The sequence below is a fragment of the Vicia villosa genome, linkage group LG4 (assembly GCF_029867415.1).
Source record: "Vicia villosa cultivar HV-30 ecotype Madison, WI linkage group LG4, Vvil1.0, whole genome shotgun sequence".
NCBI classification, from domain to species: Eukaryota; Viridiplantae; Streptophyta; class Magnoliopsida; order Fabales; family Fabaceae; genus Vicia; species Vicia villosa.
The window spans coordinates 169,731,932-169,749,402 of NC_081183.1; the positions used below are offsets into that span (position 1 = coordinate 169,731,932).

At 31.7% G+C, this 17,471-nt stretch overlaps 1 protein-coding gene and 1 non-coding gene across 2 annotated transcripts; both read left to right on the forward strand.

Annotated features, from left to right (window-relative positions):
* Positions 1-382: 382 nt before the first annotated feature.
* LOC131595870 (phospholipid-transporting ATPase 2) lies at positions 383-13,721 on the forward strand. The gene is made up of 25 exons (XM_058868374.1): positions 383-597; positions 2,266-2,493; positions 3,018-3,231; positions 3,687-3,803; positions 3,966-4,058; positions 4,182-4,356; positions 4,445-4,611; positions 5,105-5,209; positions 5,501-5,598; positions 5,690-5,832; positions 6,229-6,325; positions 6,466-6,575; positions 6,662-6,826; positions 7,851-8,005; positions 8,079-8,159; positions 8,378-8,498; positions 9,264-9,370; positions 9,970-10,101; positions 10,385-10,538; positions 10,760-10,877; positions 11,309-11,482; positions 11,704-11,755; positions 11,959-12,086; positions 12,743-12,893; positions 13,190-13,721. Exons 2-25 carry the CDS (start codon positions 2,369-2,371, stop codon positions 13,526-13,528), a joined length of 3,321 nt encoding a protein of 1,106 aa, XP_058724357.1. The 5' UTR covers positions 383-597; positions 2,266-2,368; the 3' UTR covers positions 13,529-13,721.
* Positions 663-772, forward strand: LOC131600935 (small nucleolar RNA snoR26). The gene has a single exon (XR_009283537.1). It is a non-coding gene; the product is annotated as a small nucleolar RNA snoR26 (small nucleolar RNA).
* Positions 13,722-17,471: the final 3,750 nt, after the last annotated feature.

The window sequence follows — 17,471 nt, forward strand, 5'->3', positions numbered from 1 at the left end:
AGTAATAACTAAAATATATGAATGAATTGTGTTCTGTCGTATATTTCCGTATTATAAGAATAATTTTATTTTTTTACTAAGATGTGAAAGAAATCTTTAAGTAGTAATCCTTATGTTTTTTTTGACAGGTAATCCTTATGTTTGGATATATTAAAATAGACGGAGCGAAACAAAGTGGAATGAAGTGAGTGTAACGAAATGAAATAAAGATCTTATTCAATTATTTAGGTACTTCACGATGGAATAAAATGATTTTCTCCTTCCACCCAAATTGAAGAATAAAAAAATAACAAATATAATGAAATACATTTCATCCCTCAATTCCATTCATTTTTAATTAGTACAAACAATAAAATATAAATTTATTTCATTCAATTCCATGATTCCAAACAAAAGGAAATTCAGTAGAGAGTTGCGCTCATCTTATAAAATAAAAAAGTTGGACTAATCGGCGAAGACCGAATACAAATAAGAGGGTCCGAATAGCACCGAGAGGGTTTTACACGGTTCTAAAAATACTGAAAATTCACCATCATTCCACACGCAACTGATAATCGGAGACACGATCCATCCGCAATTCGAAGAACCAGATCCAAGGTATGAACCTATTATCCTTTTTTCGATTTTCACAATCAACTCATGAAGCTTCGTATTCACTCTTCCGAGCATCAGTGACGAACAATTTCAATTCGTTATCCTTGCACTTTGATTGTTGGTGAAGAAACTTACGGGGAATTGTTTATTTTGTTAGATTAATGGATCTATGATGTTATTTTAAACTGCGTTATCTATATGAAACTTCAATAAGGAACTGAGGATGAACTATTATGCTGAGATCAATTTGATATATAATCTGTAGAATTTCCGTGTTGCAGTTGTTTGTTTTGTTTAGCGTGATATATAGAAATTCACTAGGAAATATTATGAAATGACACTTGTGAACTATTTTAGCATCCATATCAACTAATTACGAATTGTAATACTAAAACATTCTAATAAGAGAGGAAATGAAATTAAGAGTGAAGTCCTCTTGCATAGGTAAAGATATATCGACGAAATTGGAAGAATGTATACGAATTTGCTAAAATTAAAAGAAATACATAAAATTAAGTGCAATTGAAGTTGGATTCTGTAAGCAAAACATCTAAAATATTATGTGTTTGGTTTGGATGCTGAGAGAGTATACCCATGTGAAAATGATTCTTGTTTCTTCCTTTCGCTCCGATTCAATCATATGAATTACGAGTTTCTCAGATTTAAATATTTCTTCGTCAATGTCTGCTTTTCGTTGGGCTTTGGGTTTTTGGAGCGGCTGGACCCATCCAGGATAAATTATTATAGTAATGTTTTTTTGTTGACAAAACAAGATGTTAGACTTTCATTTCAATTTTTTTTTGACAGTGTTATTATAATTTTGGATTATTTTTAATGCTATTTCATCCTTAAAGTTTTTTATGCATATTATTTAATAATTTTATATTGAAAATATATAATAACTAAAAGAAAGTTAATAGTATTTTATTAAATTGTCATTAATTATTTGGAAGTTTTAATGCATTAATCATTATTATAAATATAAAGTGGAATATAATGTTATGTTAAAATTGATTCAAGTTTGTCAGATCACTGTCCTATTTATCTATTTGTGGATTAGTTGAATTGGTATCATACACCTTTACGTGTGTTGGATTGTTTGTATGGGTTATAAAGAGTTTGTCATTAAGAAATGACGATTGTTCAATTTATTTGGATGAGATGGGTTCGTTTTGAAGGAGAAATTTAAATTAATCAAAGAAAGTCTTGAGGAATGACATTTAAATCATGAAAGGAATATTATAGGGAGACTAAAAGTGGTCAAAGAGGGAGGAAATTCAATTATCCTAAATTGTGCGCGGAGTTCTTTAGAGCATTTTGCAGTTAGATAATTCAAGAATAACAAAAGAGAAAATATGGTAATTTTTTGTTTTGTTTTTGGTACAAGTTATTCGAGAGAACTTATTAAAATAAGTTGGAAATAACTTGTGTATATGCCATAGACTATTGTTATAAGTTCTCCCAAACACCCTGACTCGTGCTTATGTCATATAAGCTCAAATGAGGTGTTCATTAGTCAATCCAAACAAAGTTTAATATGACCATGTATGCTACTTATTGAGATGCCCAATTTATTTTAATCATCTTTGATGATATTCTTCCCCTGCATCTATTTTTCATGAGATCGTGATATATATTTGAAACTGATTTTTATCTCCTTGTTGGTTGCAGGATATGCCTGTTTGAGATTTTTTAGAAATTGTTCTAATTGAGCATTGCAATATAGGTGTAGAGGATATCTATCTATCCACAATTAGATGCTCAGAATTCGACAATGAAGCGTTATGTTTACATCGATGATGATGAGTCATCTCATGATCTTTACTGTGATAATCGAATATCAAATAGAAAATATACTTTATTGAACTTTCTTCCAAAAAATTTATGGGAACAATTCAGGTAAATTTTCTTCTGATGCTGCTTATTACTCATTGTCATTACATTGCAAGTACGACAACATTGATGCACCCACATAGGCATTTTTGCACACCTTAAAGTGTTTTTAGTGTGATTTCATTTCCTGGTATACTGGTTTACTGATACTAATCAACAAAGGTTTTTGATCGCAAGGAGGGAAAATTCATTTGATTAAATCCTCAGTTTGGACATGCACCATATAGTTTGCACTAGGGAAACATGATTTAAAAGAGTGAAGATGTAAGTAAAAAATAGAACATTAGCTGTGTTTATAAATGTAGAGGATTAGAACAGTTTTAATTTCACATTAATGGAACCCATTTCAGATTCCAGGGATCCAGCCTTATTTTAATTTCTTATATTGACCAATCTTCGAGTGTTTTAATGATTACAACATATATTTTCCTTAAGAAAAAACTAGTTTTGCTTTGGTGGGAAATTTGTGTGTCAAATTTCTAATGAATATAAATATTCTTTAACCCAGCTGATTTTCCCCCTTTTTTCAGCCGGTTCATGAATCAGTACTTTTTGCTGATAGCTTGCTTGCAGTTATGGCCTCTCATTACTCCAGTAAATCCTGCCAGTACATGGGGTCCACTTATCTTTATTTTTGCAGTCTCTGCATCAAAAGAGGCATGGGATGATTACAATAGATATCTTTCAGACAAAAAGGCAAATCAGAAGGAAGTATGGGTTGTTAGGAAAGGTGTCAAGAAACTTGTAAGAGAACCATACTTTATTTCTTAAATATATTTTTGTTTTGTTTTGTTTTTTAGCTTACTCAAGTAAATATAATTTAGCTAAAAACAAAGCAGCCCAGAAGTAAAACAAGTTAAAAAGAACTTAGCTTAAGTTTCCTGTAGTTGGTCTTCAATAACTATCCTTCATTTTGTCTTTTAGTTTATAAAAGGATAATCTGTTGATTTGTTTTGAAGATATTGGTACTCTTTCATTTCGGTATTATTTACTGAGTTTAATCCAAATTCTTTGCATAAGCTATATGTTAGGGTTTTTGAAATATCAGGAATTATGTATAGGTGTTTCCCTGTAGGCCTGTATCAATGTTGGAGGTAGTAAGAGTGATGTGTTCTTTCTCATTTTAAATGATTACCGTGTTCCTTTTAATCAGTAAATTTAACTAGTTTTTGGTGGGGGTTTCATTGACGGTGCTGCAGATTCAAGCCCAGGATATTCATGTAGGTAATATAATATGGCTACGTGAAAATGATGAAGTGCCTTGTGACCTTGTTTTGATTGGCACGTCTGATCCCCAAGGAGTTTGCTATATAGAGGTAACTACGTCATGATTCATGTTAAAAACTGGTCTTCTACTTGTGTGTGGCATTGCAATAAAGATTCCTCCAGCACTCTTTTATATTTCCTATTTTTTGGAAAAGAACAACACAATTCATTGTGTACATTTCAATGACTTTACGATATGGCATTATGTCCAGACTTCTGCACTGGATGGTGAAACTGATTTGAAGACGCGGGTCATACCATCTGCTTGCATGGGAATTGATGTTGAACTATTACACAAAATTAAGGCAAGATTTATTTATCGTAGGAACTATATTTTGTAGAACTGTTTGAAGTTTACTGTCAATAGTAATTATGTATGACCATTTATTACTTACTCTTGTTCTTTGTATGTGTGTGCATGTGTCTAGGGTGTAATTGAGTGTCCCAGTCCAGATAAAGACGTCATGAGATTTGATGCAAACGTGCGTTTGTACCCCCCTTTTATTGATAATGATGTATGCCCTTTAACCATTAAAAACACAATTCTTCAGTCATGTTACTTGAGAAATACTGAGTGGGCATGTGGAGTTGCTATCTATACAGGCAAGTCCATGTATTACATATTAAACTCTTAAAATCATATACTTTTTCAGCAAGTTTAAATTTGTATCTGGTATGTTGTTTTCTTCAGGAAACGAAACCAAATTGGGCATGAGTAGGGGTATCCCAGAACCAAAGCTCACTGCTATGGATGCCATGATCGACAAGTTGACTGGTGCTATATTTATATTCCAAATTGTTGTTGTATTGGTTCTTGGCATAGCGGGTAATGTTTGGAAGGACACAGAAGCAAGAAAAGTATGTCACAATTTAGAACTCAATCTCTTATCCAATTGTGTCAAATCCTATCCTTGTTAGGATTTGTTGAGTCATTTTTGGAATCTTTGTAGTGCTTGCTATTTTATCCTTTCATCTAGTTGTGCTTCCATTGAGGGAGCTTGCATCTTTTGCAATTTTTATTTTTATTTTTGTTTCTAGTAAGACTAAGTTGGCTTGCTTGTTACTTCATTTCTGTTCCACGTGAAATATATACTCAATTGTAAGGGTACCAATATGCATCCTTCATGGTTTTTTTTTTTTTTTTTTAAATTTTGGATTTAATTATCATACTCCTTTGCCTCATTTTAATTTTGTATCTTTCAAATATTTTCCCCTATTTTACGTATGTTTACTTATGCCATGTTTCACTACCTGCTTGTTATTATTCTCTTGAAGTTCCCATGTTTTGAAATGTTATGATTTTGAGTCATGTAGATAGACCCTCATGTTTTTTTTCCTTTTCTTTTTCAAGCAATGGTATGTTCTTTACCCTCATGAAGGCCCTTGGTATGAGTTATTGGTAATCCCTTTGCGGTTCGAGCTTCTTTGTTCTATCATGATACCCATTTCAATTAAGGTGAGCCACTGGTTACAGGTTTTGACATTGCATTCCATTATATAGTTCAACATGCTTTTCATTTATATTCACATTTTAAAAACAACCGTAGTAAAAGAAATTGAGTGGTAGTTTTTTGCAGGAAGAACATTGATGACCTTATTAACTAAATAAAAGGATGTCATAAAAACTTATGTTCTTTTAGAAGTTAGTATTTGAAATAATGCTAATACCAGTCATTATTTAATTTTGGATTATTTTAAGTGTGACCATATCTAAGGTTGATACAATCAACTGTTCCATCTCTGACAGGTATCTCTGGATTTAATGAAGAGCTTGTATGCAAAGTTTATTGACTGGGACCATCAAATGATTGACCTAGAGACTAGCATTCCATCTCATGCAACAAAGTGAGTGGCTGAAGGATCCTGTTTCTAATTACTTTGATGAATTGGAGTCTTTAACACATTTTTTATGAGTTATGTTTGTCATATGTGACAGTACAGCGATAAGCGAGGACCTTGGACAAGTAGAGTACATTTTGACAGACAAAACAGGCACCCTGACTGAAAATAAGATGATATTTAGAAGATGTTGTATTAGTGGCATTTTCTATGGAAATGAGAGTGGAGATGCATTGAAAGGTGTGTGGTTTATGAAACTCTTTACTTGTATATCGTTGTTACATAGTAACTGTATTAGAACGCTTTTTCATTACTGGAAAGAAATTGAAAAGAAATATTAAGCTGCTACTACAATGCATTTGATCATTTGTTTGGTTATGGTATATAAGTTATAACATAATGAGGAACTTAAGGCATTCAGGAGTGAATGTAGCACAGGAAAGATTGTATAAATTATAGATATTTATGCTTGCACTCATTGATATTTTTCTTTGATCCCTGAATGCTATGTCAAGATATTTGTTTTGGAATGCAAGTTTCCAAGTTTCCTGCTTGAATAATGACCCTATGATATGCTATGTTTTGGAATGCAAGTTTACCTGCATGATTAATGACATCCTGCGATATGATATGCAGATGTAGAGCTTCTTAATGCTATTTCCAGTGGTTCTTCTGATGCTGTACTATTTCTTACAATTATGGCAATATGTAATACTGTCATACCTACACGAAGGTGATTCTGCCTTCATCCTTGCTAGGCCACAGATATGAAAACTGTCAAAACTGGCATATTTCTTAGTCAAGACAATTTTATTAAACCTTGAGGATAAACGTTTTAAGTTTCATACTTGTTTCTGGTACTGTTGCATATAGCAAAACTGGAGATATCTTGTATAAGGCACAGTCTCAGGATGAAGATGCTCTTGTTCAGGCTGCTGCTCAGCTGCATATGATTTTCTTCAATAAAAGTGGAAACATTCTTGGTACATTTTACTTGCTATTTCTTTTGGAAGCACAGCTAATTAGTTGGCTACTTGGGCTCATATAATCACGTTCTTTAATATTTCAGAAGTCAAGTTCAACACTTCTATACTTCAGTATGAAGTCCTGGAGATCTTAGAGTTCACTTCTGATAGGAAAAGAATGTCAGTAGTGTTGAAAGATTGCCAAAATGGAAAGATCCTTCTCCTGTCAAAAGGAGCAGATGAGGCTATTCTTCCATATGCTCGTGCTGGTTTGTTTTATTTTATTTTATTTGTTTTCGTTTTTGCTTATTTAATTTTAAGAGAATCAAATGTTATTTACATATGATGTTTCTTTCAATTTATATCACGACTGTTTGATAGTACCTTCTCCTCCAACTTCATTATAATTTTCTTCTATTCATATGAATCGGCGCCATGCTGGCTTAGATCCAGTTAAAGTGGTTTCAGTCGAGTAGGAAGTAAGCTATCAAGATTTGTCTCTCATGCCTTATTGTTAGAACTTGGAACCACCTTTTGTTATATCCTTACCAAATACAGATGCTAAATGTTTCTCAGTTATTTTAATCTTTTCCTTTTTTTTTTCTTTCTTTTCAATCTGACTTATATTACATGGACAGTTTTTATGCTATGTATGGTGATGTATTTTAACTGTCCCTTTTTATTTTGGTTCTTGTTCCTTCTCTGTGACCTTGTTTACATGGATTGGGACAAACCAAGCCAATCTAATCCAAGTCCAATCAAACTTTATCATATAAGGTAGATTAATTGGATAGCTTTAAAGCTGACATAACTGATAACAGTTAAATGAAACCCAAAATTAAATATTTGATTCGGACTTCTAATCACTGCTTAACTTACCAATGAATATTCCCATGTTTGTGTATCTATCTATTCTACATCACGTGTACACACGCGCACGCATACACACGCATCATTTGCTATAACTATGACTAACACACTCTGTATCTATGCTTATATTTTTGGTTATATTTTACATAATGCAATGCAAACAGTTCTGCCAAAAATTGCAAAAATCAAATTTAGAGCAAACCAGTTAAGGTCAAATCATTATAACGGGTTTCTTGACATTCTTCATAAAACTTTGCTTTCATATGTTGAAATTTTGTCCAAATTTATCAGGTCAATTTTACTGATAAATGTTTCAAAACTGAACTGAAACACCTAGTGGACTACCTAGAATGTGATTACTGTGATACCCACATTTGTTGAGCCATTATTTAGTTTTACAACTGACACTATTACTTATTGCAGGGCAGCAAACCCGTCACTTCATTGATGCTGTGGAACAATATGCTCACTTGGGATTACGTACACTATGTTTGGCTTGGCGTGAGTTAAAGAAAGATGAATATCAAGATTGGTCTTTGATGTTTAAAGAAGCCAGTAGCGCTTTGGTTGATAGAGAGGTAAAGGAGACACTTTTTACTGATTTTATATAATGTAAAAGAACCTGTCTTCTTAGTCTAATATGATTTTCAGTGGAGAGTAGCCGAGGTCTGCCAAAGAGTAGAACATGACTTGGAAATTCTTGGTGTTACGGCGATAGAAGACCGCTTACAGGTGAATATGCTGTATTTGTTGATAGCAATCTATTTTAAGATAGTCCTTACCTCTGTTTTTGTTATCTGATTTAAGATCGTAATTATAAAATCCTATAATTTTACCGAAATTCTATCTCTTTAGATAGTTAAAGGGATAAAGGGAAAAAAAATTAAAGTAGGACTTTCCCTTGTGTTTATGTGATGACCATCATTTCTTTTTTATTTGATATCTTTCAGGATGGAGTTCCTGAAACCATAGAAACACTAAGGAAAGCTGGAATAAATTTTTGGATGCTAACAGGAGACAAACAGAATACTGCAATACAAATTGCACTGTCATGTAATTTCATTTCCCCAGGTAGTGCACATTAGTGATCATGCAAACATTGTAGTTTTATTCTATGTGTCATGTAAATAGTAATCTTATTGTGTCTGTCCAAAGAATCAAGCTACATAAGAGTCTCAATATGATCTATGGTTGCCTTACCATTCTCTTATTATATGTAGAAACAAATGGACTTATATATATGTGTTTACGTGACAAATCTCCTTTTGTCTCATTTATTTGAGGAGAAGCTTATAAATGGTAAACCTGTCTAATTCCTTAACCGTGGCAGGGTGGGAGTAGATTTTTTAACTGGGGTAGCCAAAGAGAATGAATAGCATATTGAAGTGATTAAATTAAAAATAAACTGTTTTCAAAATCAAATTATATATAAAATGAAGAAATTTTAAACTTTTGGGGTGATATACACGCCTCCTCAAAGAACACCTGGCCTCTCCCTGACTGATATGGTACTTGACATAGTTCCTTTGCATGATTACAAAAACTTACTACCCATTAAATATTTTCACATCATTTCTTTATTTACCCTACCCCTTTATGATACACGATCCTCTCCATTTTTTTCTCACCAATTTTTGGATCACTAAAGTTGTGTAAATAACACATCTCTAAGACATGTGACATATATTAAGTATTTATGTGGCTTTAAATTTTAAATTTTACTATTGTTCATTCAATGTCATGCATTTTTCTTGGGAATTTTTTATTTTATTTTATTTTATTTATGGTTGCCACACTCCCGAGCCTTTTTCAATTTCCTCCCCTTTAAATTCATAGAACCGAAGGGACAGCTTCTACTAATTGATGGAAAAACAGAAGACGAAGTTTGCAGAAGTTTAGAAAGAGTGCTTCGTACAATGCGGATAACTACCTCAGAGCCCAAGGTACGCTTACTTTGTATCAATTTTGAATCCAGTGATTGGGAAGCTTTGCTTACTTGATGTTCTTTTTCTTGTTCATTTCTGGTTTTTGAGTTTTGTGGTTTCTTTTGGACCTTGGAGGATATGTTATTATTTGCTCGTGGTACTCTGTCTTTCTCGTATTTACTAAATTTATTTTCCAATCTTAAGTAATAATAAAATTTTGTGAAATGCTTCTTGTATTGTATGCATTCATTGCGGTGTTCAGAATAGAACATTCTTTTTAGTAAACAAGTATAGTTCAGAATAGAACATTCTTTTTAGTAAACAAGTATAGTTCAGAATAGAACATTCTTTTTAGTAAACAAGTATAGTTCAGAATAGAACATTCTTTTTAGTAAACAAGTATAGTTCAGAATAGAACATTCTTTTTAGTAAACAAGTATAGTTCAGAATAGAACATTCTTTTTAGTAAACAAGTATAGTTCAGAATAGAACATTCTTTTTAGTAAACAAGTATAGTTCAGAATAGAACATTCTTTTTAGTAAACAAGTATAGTTCAGATCAGGATAGTTTAAAAGTTTTGAAGTTAATCTTTTCACTGTTCTGCTCGGTCAATCAGGATGTGGCTTTTGTTGTTGATGGATGGGCTCTTGAGATAGCACTTAAACACTACCGCAAAGCTTTCACGGAGCTGGCAGTATTGTCAAGGACTGCTATATGCTGTCGTGTGACACCGTCGCAAAAAGCACAGGTGTTTTTTTTCAACAGTACTGGTTTATAAAATTATGTTGCTCGGTCTTGTTTTAAGAAGCTATATTTTATATTTATTTTTTCTAAGTTTCTATTCTCTGTTATATTCTAGGTTTGTCCTATCTTGGTTTTATTTAATTAACTTATTAGAAGATGAAGGACAAAACAAAATATTTTTTGTTTTCCTCTTGGTGGGGATCATAATACTGCTGTCTATATTCTTTCTGTTAATTTATCAAAAAATTTAGGCACTGGTGTGACTTGTATACCACTATTTGATGCAGCTTGTACAGATATTAAAATCATGTGATTATAGAACATTGGCAATTGGCGACGGAGGAAATGATGTAAGGATGATACAACAAGCAGATATTGGTGTGGGCATAAGTGGCAGAGAAGGATTGCAGGCAGCAAGAGCAGCTGATTACAGCATTGGAAGTAAGCCTTTGTATATGGTTCAGTTTATGTTACTGTTCTGTATCACAAATAACTTTTCCATGTTATTCTTACTAGCTACAATAATTTGATCCAACACTCTTTTGAAAGCTTGTATTTTTCTCTTGTTGGAAGTATGAGGCAAATTGGCGGCTTCTCTTGTTTTATCTGCACAACTACCAGATTTCAGTAATTGATATTATGATTCTATTGTTAATTTGCAGAGTTTAGATTCCTAAAGAGATTGATTTTGGTCCATGGCCGGTATTCATACAACCGTACAGCATTTCTCTCGCAATATTCATTCTATAAGTCCTTATTGATATGCTTCATCCAAATCTTGTGAGTTTTCTACCAACAACGGCCTTCCTTTTTCTTTTCATCATTAAACCGTAAACTATTTCGATTATTGATGCATGTAGAAAAATATTCTGAATATTAATTCGATTGTATTAAGAGTACAAGCACTGATCTCAATATATAGACAAGCTCTTACTATGGGTCTGATCAATGAGACTAATACAAAAAAATATATAATAATAGTATACATACATATACATACACAACAATGTCCTAGCCAGAAGTCCAGGGTAATTGTTTATTATGAAAGTACACAAAATCCCACTCAAGTTGCTCAGAAAAGTAAACATTAACAGCGTGTTGTTTTTCTTTTCTCTCTATCCTTTTGTGGTTGTTGTTTGATTACGACAAGTACATTTCAATTTCTTTCTATTCTCAAACTTTTAAAATACTGACAAGTTATTGTATTTCAGTTTTTCATTTATTTCAGGCGTCTCTGGAACCAGCCTCTTCAATTCTGTTAGCTTGATGGCTTATAATGTTTTCTACACTAGTGTTCCTGTTTTGGTCAGTGTGCTTGACAAAGATCTTAGTGAGGAAACTGTGCTCCGCCATCCTCAAATTTTATTCTACTGCCAAGCAGGAAGGTTTGCCATTTTTGCTGCTATTTTTCTCACTTCTTAAAATTCTACCAAGGCTTCTCATATATTTTTTTTAAATATTGATAGCTGCATTTTATGACAGCAATCAAAATTTATTACAGCTGAAAATCCTTTTTAACAAACCAAAGTGTAAAGATGTTATTTAATTGTGTTCAATATAACAACTTCATTGGTGAACATCAAACTAACTATCAGTATTGGAACAGGCTTCTAAATCCCAGTACATTTGCTGGATGGTTTGGGCGATCCCTCTTCCATGTAAGTGTTGCTTATGAGCGAAATTATATATATGATAACCAATATCTATAAATTACTGATTCTTAATAAGCTTATCGTCTCGAGTGGTGAATTGTGAAATGTTCCTTGAAAAATAGAATAAGTTCTGCCCTAAATCTATTATTTAATTTCGGGAACATTTAATGGCAGTATAGTTCCTCATTGTTATTGATTGTCATTTGCAGGCAGTAGTTGTATTTATAATAAGCATACATGCATATGCCTATGATAAGAGTGAAATGGAGGAGGTTTCAATGGTTGCACTTTCTGGTTGTATATGGTTGCAGGCTTTTGTAATAACAATGGAGACCAAGTAAGCTTATATATTAGTACAGCTTTAGATGCTTTTTTGTTAGTAATTGTTGGGATTTCTGCCTTAATTGCGGCATTTGGCTTGCCTTTGCCTTCATCGCAGCCTCCAACACCTTCATTGTGTTGGGTTTGAAGGGGCGGATTTAGTACCACATTGCATAGAGATATTGTGTTGTGTTTATAAGTGGGGGCAATCCTCACCTTACAAGCCGGTTTTGTAGGGATGAGTTAGGCCCAACCCAAATTTTGAGAGTAATGAATTAAAAGAACTAGCTTAGGTTTTTAGTTTCCTTTCTTAAATGAAAATGCTTTTTCTTTTGGTTAGACATTTCTTAGTAAACTACACTTCCCTCCCCCTCCTCAGATCTCCCTCTAATTTTAATAACTACACTCTCCTTACTGGAGTGATGAATATGTATTATGTAATATTAATACTCTCTATCCCTCGGGTGAGGGGAGTGTATTTTTTAAATTATCGAGAAATAGTGTAATTTTAAAAATTAGAGGAGAGAGGTAGTGTAATTTAAGCATCTCAAATGTAATTTAATCGGTAACAGAACCTGAAAAGATTGACTAGTTAGAAAGTATGTTAGTTGCTTGAACCTGCTGGAAAAAATTATATGGTTTGATTGTTTGACCTATGTTTGATGCCTGCAGTTCATTTACAATATTGCAACATCTTGCTATATGGGGCAACTTGGCTGGCTTTTATGTCATAAACTGGATCTTTAGTGCTCTTCCTTCGTCAGGGATGTATACAATTATGTTCCGGTTGTGTCGACAACCATCATATTGGATAACAATATTTGTAAGTACCTTTCTTCATCTTTTGCCATCAATGGAATGATCTTCACTCCCTTCATGAAGAAGCCATCAATGGAATGATCTTCACTCCCTTCATGAAGAATGCATACATGATTTTGCCGTGTTTATTATTTTCTTTATAAGTTTTTCTAAACAAAAAGCAAAGGGAAAATGTAGTGACATTTTTGTAATAACTGAAAATGTTAACAACAAACATAGCAAACATAATCCTATTATTTCCTTGTTCTTGTTTCAATTGTTAGTTCGTGAGATTTCACAAATAATTCTTTTACGATGCAGCTCATGACTGCAGCTGGGATGGGTCCAATTCTAGCCATCAAGTATTTTAGATATACATATAAATCGAGCAAAATCAATATACTTCAGCAGGCTGAACGTGTAGGGGGACCAATTTTGTCTCTTGCCACCATTGAGCCTCAGCTCAGATCTATGGAGAAAGATGTTTCTACCTTGTCAATAGCACAACCCAAAAACAGAAATCCTGTATTTGAACCTCTGCTATCAGATTCTCCAAATTCTACGAGAAGATCTTTCGGACCAGGAACACCATTTGATTTTTTTCAGCCACAGTCAAGATTATCATTTTCTAACTACACAAGAAATAGCAAGGACAAGTAAAATCAACAGGCAGTTGGAAGAGCTCTATATGCTGCAGCTTAATTTGTATATCCCTTTTTGACTAAGTATACATTGTTAGTTCCTTGTTTACTGATATTATTATTGTAAATTGCCCCCTCTAAAATGCTTTTACATAACTGATGTCATTAAGATAAAAGGAAATAAATGCTCACTAATTTATAGATTATACTTATATAGTTGTCTTGTAAAGGGACTATAACTGTCATTTTTAGAAGGGAAGGTAAATTATTCCATGTAAACTCAAAATAGTCAGATTGAAATTCTTAAAGGGGATTGTTGGTTCCTTTTCGCATAAGTCTAATGTTTTCACTCGACTCACCCTTCTTGACTTTGAGGGGTCTCCCAGTCCATCTCATAGTACACGTTTACTTGTGCTTTGTATTACCTCCTCCTACAATATACATTATAAAAAAATATTAAAAATTATTGTCACTTTTAACTTTCAATAAAATTATAATTATTTTTAAACTGTTTGACTTACATATTTTTGAGCTTATAAGTTCATGTGAAAAAAAAAACTATTTGACAATGATCTTATCACACGTTTATATCTTATTTTATTAGTTTATAATTTATTTTTCAATTATTATTTCAATTAGTTTTTTTATCTTATACTTAGTTTTTTATTATTTTTTTAACACTTTTAATCTTACTATTTTAACTAAAATTTATTTTTAAATCTTTTATAATTTTAAATAAAACAATTGTATATTAAATATAAAGAATATAAAAGTAAAATTCTTTTGAAAAAAAAATAGTAACTAAAAATTTACGTTTACCCTTTATAATTGTGTTGAATTAAATAAGGATATTTCTCACATTTTTTTTTACTTGAGTTGAATTAAATATAATATTCTTTTACGAGTAGATTTTCTTTAAAACGGAAATAAGGAAAATGTTAGCATATTATGGTTCTTTAGGCTATTATTTTTCTGAGTATTATATCATAATAAAAAAAATTTTATGATTTTTTTTTTTGAAATGACGAAATGAGAAATTTAACCCTATTGATTGTAAAACGGTTGACATGTTTTAATTTTTTTCACATTAGTGTATCAAATTATAAGGAAGTGTTCCACAAATATTTTTCTTTTGCATGTGAATTAAGTAAGAATTTTTTAAGCGTCGATTTTTCACGAAATGGAAACAACGCAACATTTAGCTAATATTTTACAAGGAATTAGATAATATCACATAAAAATTATTTGCAAAGTTTCATGATACTTAGAATAAGTCTTGATTTATTTTGATTTTTCGATCGAAACACATATATGTGTTTTGATAAAAAAATTAAAATAAACCGAGACTTAGTTGGCATGCAATGAAAGTTTGCCGATACTTTATATATGTTATGATATAACTTCCTGCAAAATAATAGCTTAAAACTCATTCATATGTTAATGTTTTTCTTGTTTCCATTTTATAAAAAATTGACTTGTAAAATAATTCATATTTAATTCATCTCAAGTCAAAAAAATTTAAATTATTTGGAGAGATATCTTATATTGTGATAAACTTTCTTGCAAAAAATCATAAAAAAATGAATTCTAGGTCATAAGAATGATGTGTTCGAATTAGTTAGGAGTTAGCTACGGATTAGCTGTAGATTATTTCTAACAGCACAAACTACGTTATATTTGTGATAGTCGCTTTTACTGCAAGTGAGCATTAAGGGTTCCAACCCTTGTATGGCTGCTTCCACAAGTCTTTGAGGCACTGAAAGTGCAGGGCCAAGTTTAAATTGTAAGCCAACTAACACCAAAGATTCGTTGCAAACGGACATTGAAAAAAGAGATGAAAAAATGTTTCTTTACAAGAGAGGCATAAGGAACACATAGAAGTCAGGTGACACCCTCTTAGCTTCAGGTTATCATCTGTAGGGAGTTTGTTGTACATCATGTGCCAATTTAGCATAGATTTTGAAGGCGGTATATCTCTGTATCAGAGGGACTTAGCCCAAGCAAGAGGTGGGTGATACTTTCTCTTAAAATTGTAAGCAATTTTTATGGTAAGGGATCCTTCAGAGGAGCTTGACCAAAGGTAAGGTGTTTTCACTCACTTCAGTAGGAAAGGTGACTTGAGACACAAGATTGTGGATAAAAGGAAACAAGAATTCAACATTTGGTGGCAATCTTCATATGTTTGTGGTGATATAATCACTGACATACTGAGGGAATGCGTTGATACCTTCCGCGTTTAAAATGAGGACTTGATCTTTAGTTGTGGTTCATGCAAGATATTGATGTTCAAACATGTTGATCATAATCATGAATATTTTGTTGTTGGACAAATGTGCCTTTAGAATTAATTTGAAATTTGCATCAAACACCTTCTGCTATGTATCATCTAATCTCATGGTGCAATTATTACATGAATTTAGGCTATAAAAGTTTTATTTGAAAAATAAGTTTTTGTAATAGACATTAAATAATTATTTATTAAATAATTATTTTAAATATATTAAGTCATCCACTCGTAATAGAGAAATTAGTGTTCTTTTATCGTTTATATAACAATAATAAGCACGACGAATTAGAATTAATGGTTAAATAAATAAAAATAATTTAGGGCCAAGTAATTCATCTTAACTCGGAATAATAAAATATTCCCTTATATTATTTAAGACTCTTATAGTCTTATTATTAAATAGTAAAAAAAAAAGGTGATTTGTGCTTCTAAATTACTCTCGATTGTTTTAATACAATTTATTTACTGCACAAATTTGGGTAGAATTGTCAAATTTTTTTAAAGGAATAAGCAAGATGATTTGGAGAATTCCAACTCACACCCTTATTTAAATGTCATATCTATCAAATGAACCGTCTCAAAATTCTTAAAAGAAAACATGCATATCTATAATATAAGAAAATTAATGGTTGTGGAAAAGTCTAAAATACCCTTATTTGATTTTTTGCAACCACATTAAAGTTGTGGTTTTTTGGTCTTTGTACCATAAAGTTCTTAATCTATAATATAAGAAAATTAATGGTTGTGGAAAAGTCTAAAATACCCTTATTTGATTTTTTGCCACCACATTAAAGTTGTGGTTTTTTGGTCTTTGTACCATAAAGTTCTTAATTTTATTATTAAAATAATACAACTCATATATTTTATCAAACTTATCAAATCTCTCTCTATTCTCTATTTTTTTCTCTTTCATCAATTTCTCACTTCTTTCTTCCAAGAAAAAAACTATCAATCTCTAATCTATAATATAAGAAAATTAATGGTTGTGGAAAAGTCTAAAATACCCTTATTTGATTTTTTGCCACCACATTAAAATTGTGGTTTTTTGGTCTTTGTACCATAAAGTTCTTAATTTTATTATTAAAATAATACAACTCTTATATTTTATCAAACTTATCAAATCTCTCTCTATTCTCTATTTTATTCTCTTTCATCAATTTCTCACTTCTTTCTTCCAAAAAAAATCTATCAATCTCTAATCTATAATATAAGAAAATTAATGGTTGTGGAAAAGTCTAAAATACCCTTATTTGATTTTTTGCCACCACATTAAAATTGTGGTTTTTTGGTCTTTGTACCATAAAGTTCTTAATTTTATTATTAAAATAATACAACTCTTATATTTTATCAAACTTATCAAATCTCTCTCTATTCTCTATTTTTTTCTCTTTCATCAATTTCTCACTTCTTTCTTCCAAAAAAAATCTATCAATCTCTAATCTATAATATAAGAAAATTAATGGTTGTGGAAAAGTCTAAAATACCCTTATTTGATTTTTTGCCACCACATTAAAATTGTGGTTTTTTGGTCTTTGTACCATAAAGTTCTTAATTTTATTATTATTATTTTTTTTTGGAAGAAAAGACTTTCATATATCCAAAAAACAAGAGAGTACACGGCGATCGCTAGGATCCAGCCAACCAATAACCAATGTGACAAGAAAGTATCAAAAGC

Bases quoted from the DNA above. Each gene is read 5' to 3' on its own strand.
- LOC131595870 (XM_058868374.1), top strand. From the start codon at position 2,369: ATGAAGCGTTATGTTTACATCGATGATGATGAGTCATCTCATGATCTT. The intron at 8,160-8,377 runs GTGAATATGCTG...GATATCTTTCAG, and splicing joins CGATAGAAGACCGCTTACAG to GATGGAGTTCCTGAAACCAT. The intron at 10,539-10,759 runs GTAAGCCTTTGT...GTTAATTTGCAG, and splicing joins AGCTGATTACAGCATTGGAA to AGTTTAGATTCCTAAAGAGA.